General features: G+C 38.2%; 1 protein-coding gene across 3 annotated transcripts; it reads left to right on the forward strand.

Annotated features, from left to right (window-relative positions):
• The first annotated feature begins 1,851 nt into the window (after positions 1-1,851).
• hrob (homologous recombination factor with OB-fold) lies at positions 1,852-20,298 on the forward strand. 3 transcript variants are annotated; one of them, XM_022672996.2, is made up of 11 exons: positions 1,854-2,163; positions 2,341-2,397; positions 4,607-5,243; positions 6,588-6,919; positions 8,337-8,420; positions 10,726-10,863; positions 13,030-13,138; positions 17,146-17,231; positions 18,623-18,745; positions 18,900-18,973; positions 19,076-19,172. In XM_022672996.2, exons 1-10 carry the CDS (start codon positions 2,152-2,154, stop codon positions 18,948-18,950), a joined length of 1,629 nt encoding a protein of 542 aa, XP_022528717.2. In that variant the 5' UTR covers positions 1,854-2,151; the 3' UTR covers positions 18,951-18,973; positions 19,076-19,172. The 3 variants fall into 3 exon arrangements, with proteins under 3 accessions (XP_015461300.3, XP_022528717.2, XP_007229998.3); XM_007229936.4 differs by lacking the exon at positions 18,900-18,973 and adding an exon at positions 20,064-20,298 and having other exon boundaries at positions 1,859-2,163; positions 19,076-19,262; XM_015605814.3 differs by lacking the exons at positions 18,623-18,745; positions 18,900-18,973; positions 19,076-19,172 and adding an exon at positions 17,618-17,971 and having other exon boundaries at positions 1,852-2,163.
• Positions 20,299-20,551: the final 253 nt, after the last annotated feature.

Below are 20,551 nucleotides of genomic sequence, written 5' to 3' on the forward strand. Positions count from 1 at the left end.
ACACAGGGGCCTCCACTCCTGATCAGTTCAGTTAATTTCAGCCCTCTCCACATTTTCTCTCTCTCCAGCTCAACCATCTCTTCTAACCCTTCTAAATAATACATTACATTACATTATAATACATTACCACAATACTTGAGATTTAAACAAATTCTAACAAACCCTAAAACTAGCCCTGAACTAATAGAGTTTGGAAATGATAGTTATTGGCTGATCAGGCACATCAGGGCAGGGCATTATATATATATATATATATGTGTAGATTTTTCTCAAACCCTGAATATCTATCTAGCTAATTCTAAAGTTAAGCTAACTGAGTCACAAGCTGTATTTTATTAAACACACAGTGGGTTTAATTTATGTTTTGATTCAGAGAAGAGTCTTTTTAACCAGCTATCAGAAACAATCTCATCACAGTTTACATGGTTAATTACCTTTCTTTTAGAAAAAATCTCCGTATATCCAGATTAGTTTTAACGACAGCTGCTCCGACTAGCTGCCTGAACTCACAGCGAGGGGAGGGGCGGGGCTTCCCGCACACCAAACTGCGCTCCGCAAAACCAGCTAGCTGATTGGCTGTTTCTCCTGAAAGGCGGGACTTTCTCCTTGAACCGGCACCACGATTGGTTAAGAGACACACAGCGGTCAGTGCATTGTCGCCTGTGGCATATATTTTTTTATTTAGTATAATACGGGAAATTTACGGGAAAATACTAATACGGGAGGACGGCGGGAAAGAGGAGTAAAATACGGTAGTTTCCCGGCCAAAACGGGAGACTTGACAGGTATGTTTTTTTCAGTAACGAGTAATCTAACGCGTTACTATTTCCAATCCAGTAATCAGATTAAAGTTACTTATTTAAGTCATTGTGCGTTACTCTCTCTCTCTCTCTCTCTCTCTCTCTCTCTCTCTCTCTCTCCACCTCATCTCCTCCACACACACACACACACACACCGCTCCCTTACCCAGTGTCTTTAGTTTCCGCCCGTTTTCGTTTTCCGCCCGTTTTCCGCTCACTATCTCTTTATAAAGGGAAGAAAAGTTCCGGTGCTTCAAATGAACACTGTCAGAATTAAAACCTTCTCAGTAGGTCCGGACCCAGACCGCAGTCTGCAAATATGTGATCCTTGGTCTAGACCAGTGGTTCCCAACCTATGGGTCGCGACCCAACCTATGGGTCGCCAAAGATCCACGATGGGTCGCGAAGCCCTCTTGATTTTAAGGGGTTTCATTTTAATACTAAATATAGTCTAGGGTAAGCAAAATTCGCCGCGAATTAATTCGAGCTGAATTAAGCGCGAGGCTGAATATAATAATATAATAATATAAGAATATAAAACTCAGTTTAGTTAAATAAATGAAAATGAGTGAGGGCCTGTAAAGTTAATCAATTATTGTCCAATATTTGGACAGGTTGAGGTTTTGGTGAGCTGTTTTACTGATTTGAAACTGAAACTGAAACTGATATTATTCTTTTTTTGTTTGTTTGTTTTTATTTTATATAAATTATTTTTTATTCATTTTAAATAGTTGTATTATTTTATTGATCTAATTATTTTTTTCTTCATAAGATAAAAATTCCTTATGTTTTATGTATCAATTTTTCCTTTTTTACGTGTTTATTTTATTCATCTATAGTAAATGTCAGTTTTTATTTGTCATTTCATTACTTTCATACTTTAAGTAGTTTTGAAAACAGTACTTTTACTTAAATATACTTTTACTTGAGTTAATACTTCAACTTCTATAGAAGTACTTTAAACCCTAATACCTATACTTCTACCTGAGTACTGAATGTGAATACTTTTGACACCTTTCTATACTTATCTATAGTATCAATAGTGCGGCATTGGGGCGCAGCCTTGAACTTCTCTGAATGCAATACCTCGAGACGCCCACCAGGGGCAGCAGCGCGGATCAGACTGAGTTTGGTGAGCTCTGCGTCACTGTGTGTTTGAACGTGGCGGCGCTGAGTAGAGGGGCAGCTCTGTGTGTGTGTGTGTATAGGTATATGAGTGTTGTGGTTAGTTAGAGCTGGATTATTATTGTTCAGTTTTAGAGATGTAGCTGTTTATCTCTCTCTCAGAGTTCAGTAGTTACTCTCTTTCTGTAATCAGCGGTTCTGAGGGATCTGAACAGGAGAAGGCAGGATGAAGGCTGCGGTAGGTGTTTGTGTTTGTTTTTTTTCTCTGCTCCTCGGTTCTGCTGTAACCTAATATCACTCTGTTATATATCAGCTGCTGTACTTTCACTACTATTACTTAGTGAACCGCTGCTGGAACCTTTAGTAACCGCTCTGTACTGTAATTATATCTCTTGCTGCTGCTGTTGTTTTCTAGGCGTGCAGTGAGAAGTGGAGCGGCCTGTTCAGCGCTGGAGGAGACTCTGATGATGAGGTGTGTTCAGTAGTTATAGTTCTGGTGGAGGATCATTGTTAGAAGTAGAAGTTCCACATTGGCAGTCATTGGGCTCTATCGTTCTGATGCTCATTGCTGTCTAATGCTGTTCATGCACTACACGACTTCGAAAAGACTCTGAAAAGACTTTTAACAGACTGAAGTCTGACACCCTCTCCCACCTTTAGCCACAGATTAAGATTTTGCAAAGACCGGGAATCACTAACTGCCAGACTGCAGCTATATTCTTTCTGAGATTGTTTCCCATCATGCTTCTGGTGGAGTTTACATACAATACATATTACATATTAAATTACAAACAATTAAATTACAGTCAATACTGTGATGTATTAGAGACTCACAACATTTGTCCTCATCAACAGTTAAGGTTTCTGCCACACTGTTAGTTCTTGATATTTTTAATAGAATACATTTCGTGTTCAGCTCTAATTATAAGTTTCTTTTCCCACTTTTTTTTTTTACTACAATCTTGTATAGCAAAGAATCACAGCTTCGCTGCTATACATTTGCCTTTGTTTTAGATAGAATTAATGCAATAAAGAACATCATTCTTGCAAAATGTGTATTTACTAAACATGTTTATTGCACAATAAGACAAAGTAAGGCAAAATAAAATAACTTTAAATATAATGACTTTACTGGCATTATGCTGGTGCTACCTGTGTATAAAACACTGTACATATTAAAGTAAGAACCAATAACCTATTAACTGCAAAGTGTTCTTTTTTAAATCGTTTGTAAATCGATTGTCAAAAGTCACATGAAATATATTCTTGTCCTTCCCATAGCTCTCCTATTGGTTGTTGACATTGTTCACGTCACTATTTGCGTGAGTGAGTCTCACGACTTGCGATAATATTAAACAAAAATTGATTTTATCAGAGCGCCAGGACGAGAACCCGACTGACTAAAACTTTCGACTTGACTGCAGCTTGAAATCGCTTGAAATCGTTAGATGTACAGCCGGCATAACTGCAAGACTGTAACTAGATTCTTTTTTGAGATTATTTCCCATCATGCTTCTGGTGGAGTTTACATAAAATACATATTACATATTAAGTTACAAATAGTTTGTAAATCAATACTATGATTTATCAGACTCATAACTTTTGTCCCCATCAACACTTTATTTTTCTGCCACACTGTTAGTTCTTGATATTTTTTTTAGTAGAAAACATTTTGTGTTCAACTCTGCCTATAAGCTCTCCCCCTACAGTGTTTTTTGCTACAGCCTTATATATAGCAAAGAATTGCAGTTTCACTGCTATAACTTTGCCTTTGTTTTAGAAATAACTACTCCAATAAACTTGTTTGTTTGTTTCAAAAATAACACTGCACAATAAGACAATGTAGTGCAAAATAAAATAACTTTAGATTTAATGATTTTAAAGCGCCTGTGTTTAAAATACTGTAAATATTAAAGTAACGACCATATAAGACGTATTAACTGCAAAATGTGTTTGTTTGTTTTTTTTCCTCAATCGTTTGTATACTGTCTTGTAACATATTCTAGCCTTGTGGCTTCCCATGGTTGTTGACATTGTTCTTGTCCTTATTGGCATGAGCCAAGCCTCAAGACTTAGAATAACATTAAATCGAGATGAAGCGAACGCAACTCGACTCTGGAAATTTATCTGCAACAGAGAAATTGCTTGAAAATCGTTTGGTGTAAGGTTGGCATTGCACCCCATCAACAATCATGTTAAAATAGAGCCGGAGTTTAGGAATATATTTACAAGGATGGATGGGCGTGGTGGTCTCCAGTGTGGCTCTTATGCGAGGAATAAAAGCAGAGATTGCTCTGATGTTATAGTTTCAATTATTGCTGGTTATCGAGTTTTATTGTTTAATTTATTGCTGTTTATTAAAAGATTTTGAGTTAAAAGGATGAGAATATATGATCTGTTTGGTTATAAACACTCCATGAGTTTATATAGTTCCATTGCTGCTCTGTTTGTAGCTGCACTGTTTGGCTTGTAAGTGCTGCATCGTTGGTAGGTTACCTGTTTTGGGCGGAGTAATACATGGAGAGCTTCGGTTAAAGTGCATTACCGGCTGATAATGGCCTTTATAAAACTCCTCTCAGCCAATCACATTGCCGAGTCAGAACTAACTGTATAATCTGGTTTGTATGTGCAGCTATGTATTATCAGTGGTAGCATTTCTGTATGTTGCTTTTCTGTTGTAGGACTTACTAGAAGCTGATTGGACGCTTGCATCTAAACCTTCTTCTGCTCCTGGAATTTCTGCAGCCCCGCCTTCTGCTCCTTTGCAAGAACCATCTAGTTCCATTACTGACAGAACACAGCAGCAGCAGGGCTCCACTATTCTATCAGCCAGCTTCCAGAACAACAGTTCAGGGCCAGGCTCATTAGCACCACCTTGTGGTCTCCCAGAGCCCGGAACTATTAAAGGTCTCAGAAGCTTGCCCAATCCCAGCTCCTCCTCTCTCTCTACACCTGCTCCCTGTATACCTACTGCTTCTCTGAGAGTATCCAGTGCTGTCGCTTCTCTGCAGCCTTTTTCTGACCAGCCGAAGCCTTCATCTGCACTCAGCAGTGCTGTCCAGGCCGATGACTTTGATGACTGGGATGTGGATCTGGAGGAACTGGATGAGAGTCTGTTGCAGAAAGTCTCTGGGCCCCAGGCTGCTCCAGCCTCAGATGCAGACAGGGTCTGTCCCGTTAAAAGACTGAGATCTTCAGCTGTTGTTGAAGATACCCCTGTTGTATCTTCTCTCAGAGGGTTCTGCAGCACTACTCCAGCATCTGGACCCCAACAGTCTGTTGCCAGGACCCCGTGTTCCTCCATATTATCTCCAAGAGGTAAGATACCACCCTCTGCACTGCACAATACAAGAGCTAACTGAATGGGGCAGTTAAATCTTGAATAGTAACTGTTAACGTTTCACGGAACGTTAACAGTATGTCTCAGGAAATATCAAGGTATTAAACAATAAACAATAACAGAATGATGATCATAATAAACCAAATCCTAAATATCATTTAAAAAGGGCATGTAACTATATAATGTTATCTAGTTTTGTCAGTGTGTAACACATTAATGCATGCTATTAATATGGAAACTTGTACGCTGTTTTTCCACCGTCAAATTATGCAAAATCGCCTTACTAGATCTGGCCGCAAATTCCTGCCATAATTTCCATAATTTAAGTTTTATTTATTTATTTAGTATTTTTTTATTATTATTATTATTATTTTTTTAACCAAGCCTGGTGATGTATTAGCAGTTTTACTTAGCTTTACTTTTTTATTTTTATTTTTGCCAAAATATGGATTCATTCTCTCTGTCTGTCCTTTGCATGCACGCGCACATCTACTGGCAACATGCAGCTAGCATTCATTTCCTCCATTAAATCTTCATTGTGTTTGATGGTAAAGCTTTTTTTGTTAAACCATTAATTAGCTAATTTAAATATTTTAATAAAAGTTAAAAATAGCTGTGGTTGGGCACCAAGTGGTCCAGCAATCTAAAGCGCTGCCACTATGATCGGGAGATCGCTAGTTCGAATCCCGGTCATGCAGCTTGCCATCAGCCGCCGGAGCTCTGGGTGGGTAGATGGCTCTCTTTCCCCTCATCACTCCTAGGGTGATGTCGGCAGCACAAGGCGTCTGTGAGCTGATGTATCGCAACCAAGTTTGACAAGACTTATCAGTCTACAATCCAAAAGCCAGGGTCTTTCAAGGTTTGTGGTGTGTATTAGTACACATCTGTGATCAGCATTAATGTGGAAAAAAGCAAAACTTTGAGGTTTTAGATGAATGTATGCTGCCTTTAAAACACATTTCTAGCAATGCCCATGTATAATTTTTTTCCAACAAGACAATGCAAAATCACATTCATTTTTTTTTCCATCTAACACACTTTTTCTGGTTTCGGGTGGTAAATAAAGTAAATGGTAATGGGTTTCCTTAACGAGGGCTCTCCTCACAATGTGCAATGTCGGGGTCAGCTAATGCTACTGGGTCCATGCCCATATGTTTTTTCATAATTTGCCAACATGATTATTAGAACAGGCCGTTTGGCCAGGGGTTTGTTCACAGTCTCCAATTAAAATGATATACTCTTATTTTTTTTCCTGTAGATTTGCATATGCATTATTGAGTTTATTGAGAGCATTGATGCTTAACAAACCATTTACTGTGCAGTTCCTCTTCAGAGTCCGTACCAACCCTTTGTGAGGAACTCTTCTTCAGCCTGCCGTTTCTCCAGTCCGAGAGGCGGGAGAGCAGCACCTGACTGCCAGAGAGCTGCAGTTACTCCAAAAGCTCCACAGCGCCACCCTGAGTCCCTGTTCCAAGCTATATCTCCCGCTCCAACACAGACGCGTACGCCCCGCCCCCTCCACACACCCGTCCTGACCAATCACCTGGTCCAGCTGGTGTCTGCAGCCAGTAAGACCCCTCAGAGGCCGCGGAGCAGTACAGCTCGGCCCAAAACACGCCGCTTTCCAGGACCGGCAGGAGCTTTGCCACAACAGGTAAGTTTTCATGTCTTGCCACACAAGCTCAATGGGATTTAGGTCAGGGCTTTTTAAGGGGCCATTCTAACATGGATATTCCCTTATCTAAACGATTCCACTGTAGCTTTGGCGGTATGTTTAGGGTCAGCGTCTTGCTGGAAGGTGAATCTCCTTCTCAGTCTCAAGTCTTTTGCAGCCTTCAACAGGTTTTCTTTCAGGATTGTCCTATACTATATTTATCTCCATCCATCTTTCCATTAACTTTCCAAATCTGTCACGGCTGAAGAAAAGCATTCCCACAGCATGATGCTGCCACCACCATGTTTCAAAGAGGGTATGGTGTGTTTAGGGGGATGAGTATTGTTACTTTTTCACCACACACAGCGCTTTACAGTAAGGCCAAAAATTTAAGCTTTGGTCTTATCCAATCTTATGAGGTGTGGATTTCTGCAGCTTCTCCAGAGTGACCATGGTCCTCTTGGCTGCTTCTCTGACCAGTGCTCTCCTTGCTTGATCTGTCAGTTTGAGTGTAGGTGTAGAATACTTTTTCCATTTTTGGATGATGGATTTTACAGTGCTCCTTAAGGTGCTTAAAGCTTGTTTTGGGCGCGGAGTGGTCCAGCGGTCTAATGCCCTGGCACTATGAGCGGGAGGTCGCAGGTTCGAACCCCCCCCATGCAGCTTTGCCATCAGCTGCCGGTGCTTAGAGGGAGCAAAATTGGCTCTGCTCCCTCTGGGGTGGGTAGATGGTGCTCTCTCCCCATCACACTTAAGGTGGCGCTGGGTGGCACGAGGCGTCTGTGAGCAGATGAATCGGAACCTGGCCGCTGTGCTTTCCTCCGAGCGCGCTAGCTGCTCAGGCAATGATTCATCCGCAGCAGCTCGAAAAAAGGGGTGATTGACTTCACACGTGTCGGAGGAGGCGTGTGGTCGTCCGCATCCCCCGAGGGTCACGGGCGTCACCGGTGATGGGGACGCACAAAGGGGTGGGACAATTGGATATCCAAAATTGGGTGAAAATGGGGGGGGGGGGGGGGGGCTTGTTTTTATAACCTAACTCTGCTATAAACTTCTCCACAAACTAATTATTTCTGAGCTGTCTGGAAGGTTCTTTGGTCTTCATGATGCTGTTTGTTCACTAGTTTTCTCTAACAAACCACTGAGGCCTTCACAGGACAAGTGTATTTATACTGAGACTTGCTTGCTGATGGCAAGCAGCATGACTGGGATTCGACCCAGCGATCTCCTTACCCCCTTACAACATTTCGGAATAAGTATTAATAACTGAATAGTAAGCCTACGCAAACTTTTTGCCCTCAGCCTGACAGTTTAGTGTTTTGAGATTGAAAAAGGTTATTGAATTACTGTCTGAGTCTGATAAGTTTGTTTTTCCCTGTCTTTATTTTGTGTGTCTGTATCTTTTGTCGTCCCTTAGATTAGTCGGCAGAATCTAGATGACATTGTTGTATCAGTGCCACAGACGCCAGCACACGGAGCTGTGGCTCGCCTGCGAAATGAGGTAATATAAAAACACACTCACAAAAAACACCCTCTGTATTTCTCTGTTTTAATAACAGCATAACACAGAATTTGAAGGTTTCCTGCCCAAAGGCTTTATGACACTTGTAGAAAACAATTGTTAAAAACAATATTCTGGTTTTTATTTGTTGGACAGCTTGTATCAGTAATCTTAAGGTTACAATAACATTTTATTGACACACGTGAAATACATCCATTTCTCTATTTATTGTGTTGTTATTAACGTTTGTCCCTCTGTAATGCTCATTTTCACAATAAAATGATTAAAAATTTGTCGTACAATATATGAAGATGACCTTAATCATTATTGCTGTCCTGGAAATTGGTTGTTGTTTTTACCTAGCTGGTCTATTCTGTTTTAGAACAGTGGTCTTACTTTATGATTTTTTTTTTAATTTAGTATATTTAAACATTATATAGCAGGGGTCGGCAATTAGGTTTGGCTGTGGGCCAGATATTTTCCAAGCCGTTACGTGACAGGTCACAAAAAAAAAGTTTTGGAAAATGAAGTGTAATGGGATGGTGTGCTACACACTAGTAGCTCTCCAGCCCAGAGGGTGGTTGAACCCGATTGCAGAACAGTTGAATTCAAAACAGGTAAACACAAGAAAAAAGGAATAAATAAAAAAAAAAAAACACCGCTCCTCATACAGGATTGAACCCACTGCCCCGGCTAGTGAATTGAGATACAGCCAGGAAAAAAATGCCCTTATAGGGAGATAGGGAGTCCAAGAACGAGCGGAAAAACGAGAACGGGGGAAACTAAAGTCACAACTAGCGCGAAAACGAGACAGGGGAGGAATGTAAACAAAATCTCACCAGAGAAGCATTTTATTTAATTTTTTTTTATCATTCATTATAGTTCAAACAACCTCATGGGGCAGATGTTCCATGCATGTCTATTGCTGACCTCTGTTATATAGTGTACATATACAACACATAACATGAGTAGACCTGCCAATTGTTATCAACATTTTTCAGTTTGTTTATTGTAAAATACATAGTGCTTATCTTTCGCCAGCACTAACAACAGTCCAAAAGCCCAGAATGTTCTACACTGAGACCAAAAACAATGATGCACATTATATTTTCGTTATTGCTGTAATAAAGCCTGAGGTTGTTATTTTTCACTGATGGCGCCTCCAGTCATTAGAATTGGCAGCAGTTTTGTCTAAATGTTGATTAGCTGACTGCAGGGAAAGCTGTTATTTAAAGCCAGCTTTCTGAGTGAATAGCTTTAACTGCATGCTGCTCAAAGCGAATAAACTTTAGGAGATTAAGTAGAAACAGATACACAGGAATTCTGTACTTGAAAGGCCAGTCCAGAGGAACTGTACTAAGGTACTGTATTTCAGTAGAGGCCACCTCAATGCTTCTCTTCAACTGCAGATCATAGATCATTGCCCCATTTGCTGTGTTAATACTAACTAAAGTTGTGCAAAACAGCTCTTTATCCAGGTAAGACTGAGTACTTAAACCTGCAATTTATCATTCAAACTTATAATTACATTATAGGAGAAGGCCAGTGTGAATTAGACATGGGATGTAGTGAAACATGATAACCAATATGAACTTGTGTCCAGTAGCCCACATCCATTCTCCCAAACTACAGTGCTTTTAGTAAATACTCCCAACAAGCGTACAATGCTAGTGATAGGGGCATAGCTTTATCCATGAAGAGAAATCTCTATTTTTTTTTACACCATTAGCAAGATCAAAGTAGCTCCACACTTTATTGGTAGAATTCTGATGACCCTGACAATTAAAATGAGCGAACTCTGAGAACTCTGAAAGTGCACAGATAGCAACAACTGTGATCGGTCCAGTGGGCTTACCACACGTTCCTGCCTTTGTGGTTTAAGCTGCAGATCTACATATGCGCGCAGAAATAAACGTTCTCTGCTGCATAGGCAACTTGCACTGGTTACGCCATAGGGAACGCGCTGACTCGACACGGAAATATAAACCAGCCTTTATTGCGACGTAATTTCAGCTAACAAAAAAAAACGTTCATGTAGTTGGGCCATTGGACAGAGGTTTGTACTATTTATCATGTTTCACTACACAAGTATATTTCACACCAGATTTCTCTTTTAAGGTGAAAATTGTATAGGCCCCAAAATGGAACCATGTGGGAATTGAGCTATGTTAAACCAGAGAGTTACCAGACAGTTCTTAAGAGTTTATGAAATACTGCAATGCCATTTCTTTCTTTTATTGCAGCCCTACTTGGTTATACACAAGATAAAAAAAACGTGTGTTTGTGTGTGTGTTTGCATGAGCAGGTCTCGAACTCTCAAAGCAGTGAGGAAGAAGAGTTCAGTGGGGGTCCATGGGCAGCAATGAAGGCTGAGATGGGGTTGGATGAGAGGAACCCTTCCTGTTTCCTGCATTCGTACAGTATAGTTATGGTGCTGAGGAAAGTAAGTGCATCCTTTGACTCTCAATTAACTAAACCTTTTACCTCAATTATGATTAATAAATGAGTATATTAACGATTGGTAGACACTGCCGATTTCTTCGGTACCAGCTCCTCCATGTTTCCTCCATATTGCTGATTGGACAGGGTAGAGCCATGTGACTACACCATAGTATGGTTATAAGAGGACAATTAAGCCTGGGCAATAATTTAAAAGATTTCAGTTACAGATATAATTTTTTGTAACACATTTTTGATAATTCAGTATTACTCCAAGCTTGATGGCCACATTTAATATAGCTGAAGACCTGATTAATGTACAGAACATAATGTACTCTATTTAATCAGTGGAGTGCCATTGAACTGTTATCAACCATCAGTTATCAATGAATCCAGCTCTGGAAAACAGTTAACATCGTTAGCCAGCTTCATTGTGGCTAATCTGCTATTGAAATTCACAGGCATATGGTATTATTGAAAATATGTTTATTAAAAATAATTTACTATTTTATTTAGACTTACTAATTAAACGTTTGATTTTAAAATTTGGTCAAATATATTTTTTTTTATTAAAGGGAACAAAATAAGCAAAACTGACTTTTAGCATGCTTTAGGAATTCCACCTGGGTCTCAACAGCCACAATAAACACTCCAAATGTAAAAAAAAAAAAAACAATACATCTGTTTTCTGGTAGTCAGTTAAAGAGGGTTTGTTGTCAGGAACCATGTTTTTCTTTAAGCCGTTTAGATGATTAGATATCTCCCTTATTGTGACGTCACAATAAAAGGAAACCTACATAGAACCAATCTGGCACTACCCCTCACCTGTCAGCCCCACCAGAGCCCCACCTGCTAGATCAGTTGAAGAAACACTGTTTCAGTCTGCTGGTTGAGGACCTTAGACAGTACACAGCAGGATTAGTCTTTAGACTTCTTCTGAAGGAGGGATCTGAAAAAAGTCAGACTGGGTCTGTGGCAAGTCAGCAGATGATGTAAGTATTTTCAAATAATGAGTTTTGTGCTTCTGTCGCAGTTGAGCATAAACTAGCTTGTTCATCTTGCACATTCCTATGTCCAGGTTTAGTGTCCTGTTTGCAACGTCAGACACGGTGTCATATTGATTAAAGTGGCAGTCTGTATTATTTTGTTTCTAAGTTGAAAGCAGAAGCATTTCTAAATGGAGAAGTGACTTAGAATTTCATTCTAAAAACTGGTGTGTCTGGTCGCTTTTCACGGGAGTTCTTTTGGCCACGTCACGCGTACAGCCTCTAAGAGAGGATCCGGCTCAGTTTTACTGAACGCGAGCGACTGGTGAAGCAATGAAGACCTCAGAAGGGGAAACTCAGAGCTCAGTAGCTCATTCACTTGAAAACAAAGAAACGAAGGACTCTCTCTGACTGAACATAACCTGGAATCGGATTCATCTGCTCTAAAAGGAGAGTGCACCACACCCACCCAGTTTCAAATTATTCTTCCGCATGCTTGGTGCAATTACCCATTCTCACCAGAGAGGGTCCTAAATCCTCCAAATCTCAAAACTTACGGACATCAGCTTTAAATACCGTCCTCGTTTGGAAATACTGCCACTTTTTTTTTTTGACCGCAGTATATGATATTATCGCCAAACTGCCCAACCCTAATATGAACAAGTTTGAGTGGATTAGAGATTCTGAATGTCAGTTTTGATATATTTTTCATTTTGATTCATTTTAACCATGTTATTTTTCTAAATGCCAATTGTGCAAAAAGCTCCAAAGTTATTCTTCTAAATAACTTTCCATTGTACCCAAACCACTTCAGTTACTGCAGTTCTCCTATTTAAATCCAGAAGTAAATGTTGCTGTTGTTTAATTCATGTGTACAGAGGAGGCGCAGGACTACAATCAGGACTGATGAGCAGCCCTTCCACTAGTAGTAATTATCAGAAACGTCATCAGTCGTGCTAATGCGCCATTATAATTTTAATGTGTTTTTTCGACGTGCCATAACAAACTGGCGCTAATGGCAGGCGCATTTTAATTATTCATCAGGGTGATGAATGCCGGGATAGTTCATTAGCCTTCCAGCAGCCTTGGGCTTGTGAAGGACTTTGTCTTATTGTTTTTTTCCTATTTTCACTGTTTTTATTTCTTCTCGGTTTAATATCTGCTGTTTCTCTCTCATTTCTCAGGCTGCTCTGAGACAGCTGACTAAGAATAAGGTTCCTAACATGGCTGTGGTGTTGAAGAGCATCTTACACACGCATGCAGATGCCAAGGCAGTGTTCAGGGACCCCACAGGTGAGCTGGAGCAGTAGGTATTGTGCTGGCTAATGTTTAAATGTTAAATGTAATGTTTTAGACATGGAAGCACTTCGAAAGTGAGATAATAGCAAAATAAATGTCCCAGGAATATTTGCTAGGACCTGCAAAACTTTCAAATTAAGCAGTTGTGACATGAAGACTGCAGGAATATTGGGCCTCTGCTACAGAATCTTTTGAAGCTTGTAAATTGCAGCTCACAGATAGAAGCAATCTTCAATCATTTAATAAATCAATCAATCAACCTTTATTTTGACTCGGAAGTACATTATGGGCAACCCTCATTTTCAATGTAGCCGAACATTGACAAAAACAGGAATTGACATGACAAAGTAAATAATAACAACATTTATTCATTTTAAAATAACAGTAAATAAAATATAAAAAATACATAAAAAATTAAAAATAGAATTAGAATAAAACAATAATAATTATAATAAAGCTTTTAATAAAGGTTTAATTGATAAAAAATAAGATCAAAAGAAGATAAGGTTAATACAACAGAAATTAGTTAAAATTAGCTAAAACTAACTTTTACATAATACAATAAAAATATAAAAAAATAAATGAACAAAAAAAATAAAAAGAATAGTAATCTTAATAAAAGAAAATCAAAAGTTAAAAAGCAGTAAAACAAACCTTTAAAAAAAATAATAAAATAAAATAAGCAAAGACATAAAAAGGAAATAAAAAACTAAAAAAAGGCTCAAATAAAAAATTAAAGTTAAGAATAAATAAGATTAAGTAAAACAGTCAGCTATGTCAACTCTGATAATTTGCTGTGATTTTATTCAGCAAGTTAATCAAATTATAATTGAATTTAAATGGAATAAAAGTTAGCTTTAAAAAAAATATCGAAAAGTCTTAAATTGTATTTTTTTTCTAAAAAAAAAAAAAAAAAAAAAGGAATCAATATGTTGTACAATGTCCTTAAATACATCTCCCAAAGGTCTTAAAAATACCACAAACATTTAATACAGTTTTAGGTCCATAAATTGTTTTTTTTTCTTATCCATTGCGTTTAAATTGCAAATTTGATATGCAAGTTAGTTTACTGATTTAATAACAGACTGAACCTTAGACCTTATTAATGAGGAGACAGGCCCCTGAGTTCTGTATGAATGGGATTCTTGTTACGTTATCAGTTTTAAAATGTCTGAAATGGTATTGACTTAAATGGGATAAAGTTAGCTTTAAACTACCAGTGCCTGACTAAATTCTGAAAAATTTTGTGTAAGAAAAAACATAATAAAAAGTAGGGGGTGGGTGTGCTAACAATTTACAGATGGCCTGTAGCACGCAGTGGGCAGTGAAAACTGTTTCCTACACCTTAAAAAGACTATTGAAAACTGAAGACAAACAAAAAAAACTGGCTCTGGATGACCCACATGGCAATGCCTTTAGCTTAACATTGGACTAAGTCTCAATATCAGTTCCAGCAGTGAAGAAGAGAATTAAAAGTCTGAATGGCAGTAAGAAGTTATTGCAAAGTAATAAAAGAAATAAAATAATATATATTGCCAATATTAAATGTAGCTATGGCTTTCACCCTTTAAAAATGTACCACCCAATGAAATCCAACACATTTACACCAACAAAAACAGGGTTATAAATATTCTTTACTTCTCTTGATTTCAGAAGAAATAATGAAATGAGCAGGTGTCCAAATAGGTCTCTAACAATTTCCTCCCTGCAACCACTGCATTCATTAATATGTATGTTTATAGATTGAATAAATGATGAGTCGATACACTGGCTGACTTTTCTCATTGCAAGCCTGCAAAGACTTTAATTACAGCTTTGCAGATGGGAGACCAAAAAGTGTATAAAGGCAGCATTAGTCATGCAGACAGCTGCATCATTATATGATAGAAGTGAATTGTCAGGTTTCTAAATGTGAAAAATGAAAAATAATATTTCCAAGGTTTCTATTTGGCAGTAGTAATACAGAGTGTGTGTTTTCCTGACAGGCTAAGAAATGTCTGAGTTTGCTCTGTGCTTCCTTTATTTAAACACAACACCTAACCCTACGGTGAAATTCACCTTCTGCACCTTAACCTCACACTTAAAGGCGCACTTAAAATGCTTTAATTTTCCCAAAAATCATCAATGTGCCTTTTAATCCAGTGCTCCTTATGTATGAATTTTACTAGTCAGGTTGTAAGAAGCAGCAAAGCCACTTCGCTGAAATACAGCGTTATACAGGAGTTTCAGTTTAGTTCTCCAGCACCAGGGCTGGAGTAACATTAGCATTAGCCGCTATCTGTGCTGAACGCTAGCTCTTTAGCTGTTCAAAGGTGAGTCTTATTGGCCTGTAGCCTGCTGCTAACCCCGGCTAGCACTGCAGGAGCAGTATTAGCATTAGCCGCTAACCGTGCTAGCTCTTTTGCTGCTCAGGGTGAGCATTATTTGCCTGTAGCCTGCGCGTTTACAGTGTTTAAAATAAGCTGCATTAGTCGCTAATACTAATGCTCCAGTCTTAGCGCTGTAGAAATTCGGGAATCTAAGGTTACTGTAAATAAACAGAAGTGCTTTACCCACTCAAATAGACATTTTTTTAGGAGAGAAATATGTGTAGATTAACATCCAGCACTAGTTTGACTTAAAAAAAATGAGTCTTTATTTTAAGAATTAAAGTTTTGTTTAATTAGCTTAGCTTTACATAAGTTAGCTTACCTACTGAATGAGAAGGGAAACATGCCGACACCCCTGTTCCTTAATAGTATCTCTTAAAATGGGCTTATACAGTGCCCTCCATAATTATTGGCACCCCTGGTTAAGATGTGTTCTTTAGCTTCTCATAAATTGAGTTTTGTTCAAAATAATATAGGACCACGATGGAAAAAAAGAGTAAAATACAACCTTTAACTCAAGTGAATTTATTCAGTAGGAAATTTGTATGCTTTTCTGCATACTCAGCTCTTGTGTTACGCCAGACCCACTTAGAGCATTTGTTGCCAAAAAGCTCTATCTTTGTTTCATCTGACCAAAGCACACGGTCCCAGTTGAAGTCCCAGTACCGCTTAGCAAACTCCAAACGTTTGCGTTTATGATTGTGAGTGAGAAATGGTTTCTTCCGTGCATGCCTCCCAAACAGCTTGTTGGCATGTAGATAGCGCCTGATGGTTGTTTTGGAGACTTTGTGACCCCAAGAAGCTACCATTTGTTGCAATTCTGTAACAGTGAGCTTTGGAGAACTTTTTATTTCTCTTATCATCCTCCTCACTGTGCGTGGTGGCAAAATAAACTTGCGTCCTCGTCCAGGCTTGTTTACCACTGTTCCAGTTGTTTTAAACTTCTTAATAATTCCTCTGACAGTAGATATGGACAGGTGTAGGCGAGTAGCGATTTTCTTGTAGCCATTGCCTGACTTGTGAAGGTCAACACACATCTGCCTCACTTGAATGGTATGTTCCTTTGTCTTTCCCATGTTGAAGATAAATGGCCTCTGTGTCACGTCATATTTATACCCCAGGGAAACAGGAAGTTGTGAATTACTAATTAAATGTTCCTACATACTCTGATCAACTTCGTAAACTACTGTAGAAGTGACAGAAATACTTTTATTAAATTTATTTCCTAAGAATTGTTAGGGGTGCCAATAATTGTGGAACAGGTGATTTTATGAAGAATAATTATTTCTTAGTAAGGGATTTTATTTCCCCCTTAAAATTTACTTGAGTTAAAGGTTGGACTTTACTTTTTTTCCCATCGTGGTCCTATATTATTTTGAACAAAACTCAATTTATGAGAAGCTAAAGAACACATCTTAACCAGGGGTGCCAATAATTATGGAGGGCACTGTAGTCCTGTTTGCCTTATGTATGAAAATGGACCGGAAAATAAATGTTTATTAATAGTGTGCCTTATAATGTGCGAAAATTACAGTAATATAATATATTTTTTTAAATGTGAGGACTGTACTCACTTTTGTGAGATACTGTATTTATAAATATGTATATTATTTATATCTGTCTGATCTCTAGGTGAGATACAGGGTACTCTTCACCGTCGTTTGCTGGAGGACAGACAGGGAGAGTTGAAGACTGGAGCTGTGCTGCTGCTCAAACAAGTAATGTAGCACTTAATCAAAAGCACAGCATCACTGACAGCTTTAGGCCTGTGTATTGTTTTAAGAACCTGGCGAAAATAAATACACAGGTATAATTCAGCATGTTGCAGTATATTGTGGTTCTGTAAACAGTAAACAGTAAATTTTTCTGTCAGGTTATTTATAGTCAGATTGTCATGAAAATTGTCATATAAGAAAAATACCTCAATCAGAACATCTGACATCTAAATCTGTGAACTTTTTTTTTTTTTGGTAGCAACTTTTTTTTTTTGCCAGGCAGTGTATATGGGCTTTATGGAGTGGGGAGTAACTGGAATTTCTAAACCTCTATTTTAGAAAAGAGATTTCAGTTTATTACTATAACTCTTTTTTTTTTTTTCCTTCAGGCACAATGGACATTAGTCAGGTGTAGAAAACAGAGGGGGTAGCTGCTGCTGCTACTGGAAGCTGCTACATGTATTATTAACAATATAGATTTTTGTGACTAATTAGATGTCTTTTGTGCTCCTTGGGAAACCTCTGCTAATTGTCTAGTCTGTAGTGTGTTGTCCTGTATTGATTAGCATTTAGTGTGTTGTATTGAGTTAGTGTTGTTTATCATCTGAATGTATTGTGTTGATTACCATTGTTCACTGTAGCACCATTACTCAGATCAGCTGCTTTATCCTGTACCCATCACAACTTAGACCCTTTGTTCTTTAGAAATAAACTATAGTGCCTATTAAGGCTTGGTATCACCACTAATTTACATATGATTTTATTCCATTTGATTAGATTCGATTTGATTTGATTTTTTTTTTTTTTTTTTACTATTAGAAGTTTTATGTAGATATGAAAAATATATGTTTTCATGGAGAATTAACTCTTGACAGTTACAATAATATTTCTTATTATAAGTATTTAAGGTCTTCAGAACACAACATTGTACGTGTATTGTAAAAACACACATGGATGTAATTCTAACACACTTTTTTAACTTCAGTATCATAAAAGTCACTAAAAGGGGTCGAATTTATTATCAAAAATAATGTTTGGATTTATTTTCTTTTACTCTGATTGGAATTGCTGCTGCATTTAAGGTGTAACAGGCGCAACTCTGGGAAAATGCTAACTTGTTTCCTAGCTAAATGTGATTTTTTTTAAGAAATGAGACACAGAGCTGCCTCATTTAAGGTGGAACAGAAATGTTGCTAACATGTTTAGCTTCTCTAAAAGCTAACTAGTGTTGGTATACATTATTATGCAGTCGAAAAGACCATCCAAAACTTTACGATGCAACTGGCTCTCATAAGGACTGCCTCAGGAAAGAAAGACCAAGAGTTACTTCTGTTGCACAGTATAAGTTCATCAGAATTACCAGTCTCAGAAACTGTAAGTCTCTGTCTGTACAGGTCGGTGTGTTCTCACCTTCCCATCGGAACCACTACCTGAACGTTACCCCCAACAACTTGCTCAAAATCTACCCCCCTGATGGATCCCCACTCGGCTTTTCTCAGCATTCACAGCCTCTGCTGGTAAAATACAGATTTGGTTGTGTTTCTATTGAATGTTTATTTATACTAAGTAAAACTTTAAATAAATATATATATTTTTATGTTTTGTTTGTTTGTTTGTCACTGAGAATTGTTGTCATAAAAAAGCCTTGAAACATTGTTGTTCTTATTTTAGGGAGATATCAAACAGCTCCTAAATGGAAATAGTGCTATTTCATTTAGCTGAAAAAGGCCATGATTTGTATATATGTATGTCTGTTTTAAATACATCTATCAAAAGTCCTAAAAATTCCACAGTTTTGGATTCATTGTTACTCATTTTAAACGTATATATTTTTTGTTTGTGTGCAGGCTGCAGCTGGAGTACCACAGTGTGATTCCTCCAGGCCTCCAGGGGGCCCTGTGTCTCAGATGGAGCTGCACTTTGATGATGATGATGCAGAGCCAGAAAAGGAAGCTAACTCGGCTGCAGCTCCTCTTAGTGCTGTGGTTCAGCCTTCAGGTCCCCAGACCTCAGAGGATGCCCTGTGGGGTGCAGGTAAGCTAATGAGTTTTAGCAACATCTTAGTATAAAAAAATAAACTTGCTCCTTGCAATGGGGCTGCAATATTTAGTCCACATAATCAACATTGTCGATTATGGAAATACGTTTTACAATCATCCTTTCATTACTTGCCACCGCGCTCCGCAAAACCAGCAAGCTGATTGGCTATTTGGGGCTTTGATTTGGCGCCCCCTCTAGTGCAGCGCCCCTATGCATCGTGTAGGCTGCATACCCCCTTTTTGCGCCACTGCAGCACACGGTAGCAGAGATGCTAGTGTCTTTACTGTGTAAAATAGTAGAAATATACAGGAATGCTTTCTTTGCTTTTTTAATTAAAAAAAACGTCATTATACTCTCTAAAATTAAAGGAATATGCAAAACAAGTAGTTAATTACTTTTATTAACCCGTCTATGAACTCCATTTCATAGAGGACTCGCTCGCGAGCTCCCTCTAGTGTTTAACAGTCATATATTGGTATAACAGGGGAAACAAAAAGTGGTCAGACTATCCATAAACAGTTCAGGTCATGCAGAAGATGCGTTTTGATTTTTTTTCTCACTTTCTACGTGATCTCATTGGCTGTAGGTTGTTACTGCTCTTGACTCCCTGTCGCCGACTGAATCAGATATTTAGCATGCCAAATATTTGCCAGGTATCTGTGAACGTCTAAAATCGTGTAGTATGAACTTTGCATAACTGACATCAAGGCCTCAACTAAAAAAAATATGCACATTTATCTAAATTTCTAATGTTCTGTATCAATTATAATTGTCTGTGTCTTTCTTGTCTTGCAGATGATCTTGATGAGCTTCTTGGAGAGTTACCTTTTGAGTGATGCTGCATCAAGCACTAACCATGAAAATACGATGTCATTACCATGAAACTACACTGTAAAGGGCTGTGTCCAATAGCCTTTCAAAGTCTTTGTCTTTGCGTTTTGTTCAGTTTGTAAAAGTGCCTTTGTAATATATGTAAATAATCATAGAACAAAATCATCTGGAAAAGATGAATAAATTCTTTTGAATGAAATTTTGCTCTGTATTTTTTTATCTCATTACTGCAAAGCTAATTTTCTCACTCAGTAAACAGCAGCTGTTCAGTTTGAAAAAAACATCTGTGTGTGTCAGGATGTGAATATCAGCATATCACATTTTGTAGTTTCTAAAAATCCTAAAATCTGTTATTTGAGCAGGAGCAGTGGGCCGCATGTTGTAAGATCAACACAAAAAGAAGCTAATTAAGCTGTGCTGTATGTGTGGGATATGAAGAATATGAATTTTAT

The sequence above is a fragment of the Astyanax mexicanus genome, chromosome 19 (assembly GCF_023375975.1).
Source record: "Astyanax mexicanus isolate ESR-SI-001 chromosome 19, AstMex3_surface, whole genome shotgun sequence".
In the NCBI taxonomy this organism is placed as follows: domain Eukaryota; kingdom Metazoa; phylum Chordata; class Actinopteri; order Characiformes; family Acestrorhamphidae; genus Astyanax; species Astyanax mexicanus.